This window comes from Protobothrops mucrosquamatus, unplaced genomic scaffold (genome assembly GCF_001527695.2).
Source record: "Protobothrops mucrosquamatus isolate PMUCROS unplaced genomic scaffold, P.Mucros_1.0 scaffold4965, whole genome shotgun sequence".
Taxonomy (NCBI): Eukaryota; Metazoa; Chordata; class Lepidosauria; order Squamata; family Viperidae; genus Protobothrops; species Protobothrops mucrosquamatus.
In genome coordinates this window covers 43,539-46,164 of record NW_015390848.1, presented here as the reverse complement: position 1 = coordinate 46,164, position 2,626 = coordinate 43,539, and the positions used below count along the sequence as shown (strand labels likewise).

The 2,626-nt window shown below is 40.6% G+C and overlaps 1 protein-coding gene across 1 annotated transcript in view; it reads right to left on the bottom strand.

Annotated features, from left to right (window-relative positions):
• Nucleotides 1–2,005: 2,005 nt before the first annotated feature.
• Nucleotides 2,006–2,626, bottom strand: part of KDM6B (lysine demethylase 6B) — a gene marked incomplete at its 5' end in the record, with an annotated part of 32,778 nt that continues 32,157 nt past the window's right edge. Inside the window, one exon of the mRNA XM_015828819.1 lies at nucleotides 2,006–2,279. Coding sequence (XP_015684305.1) covers nucleotides 2,256–2,279 — 24 coding nt within the window. The remainder of the gene's footprint in view (nucleotides 2,280–2,626) is intronic.

The following is a 2,626-nucleotide window of genomic DNA, read 5'->3' as shown; positions in this document are numbered from 1 at the left end:
AAAAAAGTGCAGGCTTCGGAAGAAAGATTTATTTTTTTACAAGTCTAGGATAGGATGAGATTCTGTTCAGGAGGAAATCCACAAATGAAGAGAGAATCGACTTTTTATTTTCTCACACACCCCCTCGACCCCCTCCCCACATTTCCCCCCCCTTCCCGTCCCACCTAACCTCGTGAGAAAACTTGAGCATTAACGTCCAGGAAACAGTCCTGACAAAAATAAAACATAACAATTCGAGAGAGAAACTCACAAAAAAAAAAAAAAGGACTGACGGAAAAAGAGAGACGTGTCTTTAAAAAAAACAAAAAAAAACCCCAAACAGGTACAACATTTTAAAAAAGATGTTTCTTTAAAAAAAAAAAAAAGCAAAAAAAAACCACCCCTCCCAATAAAGGACCAATAAATAGAGAAAAAACATTATCGAACAACCAAAAAACAAAAAAAGACGTATAAATTAAAAAAGAAGAGAACATTTATAAATCGTAAAACCATTCTGACGCGCGGAGGTAAAAATTCAAAAAAAAAAAACCAAAACAACAACACGAGAAGAGAGGAAAATTACCCCAAATCAGACATTTTTGTTTTCTGATATATATTTTTTTAAACGAACTGGGAGTGAGAACTGTCTAGCTTTTAAAAAAATAAAATTAAAAGAAGATAGGCTGGTGAATTCGATAAGGGGGAAAAAAAACCCCACAATTAAATAATCACATCGGTTAAAAGATGAAACTATTAACGGGGAGAGTTAAGGACATTGAATAGTTAAGGGGAAAGGAAGGCTAGAATTGTGTTAAGTTACACACCTAACAATCGTAACAAAAAGCTAGGACAGTGTTGATAATTTCCCAACCCCCCCTTGCCAAATTTTGCCAATTTTTTTCTTCTTCTCCCATCTACCCGTCTGTCTCTGATTTGGGGCAAGCACCATATATACCCTTTCTTGCACAGGGTTGTAAATTTTACTATCCGGTCAAATTCCCCCCACCCCCCCCGCCCCGTGCCTTGCACCGACAACTTCGCCTGCACTTGTGTACACACACATATATATATATATATCTTTTTTGTCTGTTTTGTGTATTTTTGTCTTTAAAAGCAGTTTCTAATACAAACCAGATTTTTTTTTCTCCTTATATTTATATATATATATAATATATAAAAGGATGTAAGAAATCAAATGTCCATCAGAATAATTAAAAAAACACACACGCAAATTGTCCCTGGCCCCCGCCCAGCCAATATATATAAATCAATGTACACTCTCTTTTGATTGACCCCCCCCAAAAAAAACCAGAAGTTCACCCAGAGAGAACTGAACCCATAAAAGTCCTGTGTTAAGAAACCCGTATTAAATTTTTTTTTTTGCTTGCTTGCTTGCGGTTTGTTTGTTTTTTTTTCCTTTCTGTTTTTCCAAACTTTTTTTTTTCTCTCTCTCTCAAAATTTCCAACCACACACACACACACCCCAAAATTAAAAAAGTAAATTAAACGAACAAATAAAAAATAATAATAATAATAATAAACTACGCCGGGCAGCCCCTCCGTTCCGCAAATCCGTAAATGCTCGTGCCACCAACGGGCTGCAATCTCTTCTTTTCGTTCCTCCGAAGCCCATGATGCTCGTCCCGGGGAGGAGGATGGGGGGGGGAAGGCACGCGGAAGTTCGACGCTAAGAGGGACGCAGATCCCGATCCCCGCTTAGGAACGGAGTTCATCGTATTCGTCCTCACCGTCCGTTTCGGATCAAAACGTCATTGTTCTTCGCCCCCCTTTTATTTTATTTTATTTTTTCCAAAAAATCAAAAAAGTTCAGGATTTATCGATCGATTTATTGTCTTCTGTTTTTTTTTCTCTCCTCTTTTCGTTTCCCAAAATAAACATTAAAAAATAAAATTATTTCAGCACCACCCAAGAAAATTAAAAAAACAAATAAAAATAAAGAGGTTCGTTGTGTGTGTGTGTTTTTTTTTGTTTGTTTGTTTGTTTGTTTGAAGAAAAAAAAGAAGAATAAATTAAAAGGAGGGTCCTCGTCGGGAGGAAACAAAGCTTGCGGCCGGATCCGTGTCGCTCCGGCTCAGGGCGGGTTGCGAGGAAGCAACGGAGGGGAAACTGAGGCTCGGCTCTTTTTTTCCCGGAGGGGGGGGGAGGCAGAGAAGGGGGCTACAGCACCTTCTGCCCCCCGACACTCACAGTGGGAGTGGGAGAAACTAGCACGGGGAAAAGTGAGCCCAGACATCGGCGCCTGGGGTTGATATGGCTCATCTTGAACTCGGCGCCGCAGCCTGCAAAAAAAAAGGGGAAAAAAAAGGGAGGGGACACGTGTGTCAATCAATCCCAATCCTCGTTTTTTTCTTCCTTTCTCTAATAATTGATCTGGGGAGGATCTGGGCAGGATGGCACATTTCCCCCCCCCTCTCCCAAAAGTGCAGGTGGTCCTCAACGTACGACCACCATGGAGCCCAAAAGTGAGCTTTGCCCCATTTTACGACCTTCGGTTGATAAGTGGATCACCGCGGTCGATAAGTTAAAAAAAGGGGGTTGGACTAGATGACCTCCGAGATCCCTTCTGAGTCTGTTATTCTGTTATTCTTTTTTCCTTTCTTCCTCCCTCCCTCTCTCCCTCCCTCCC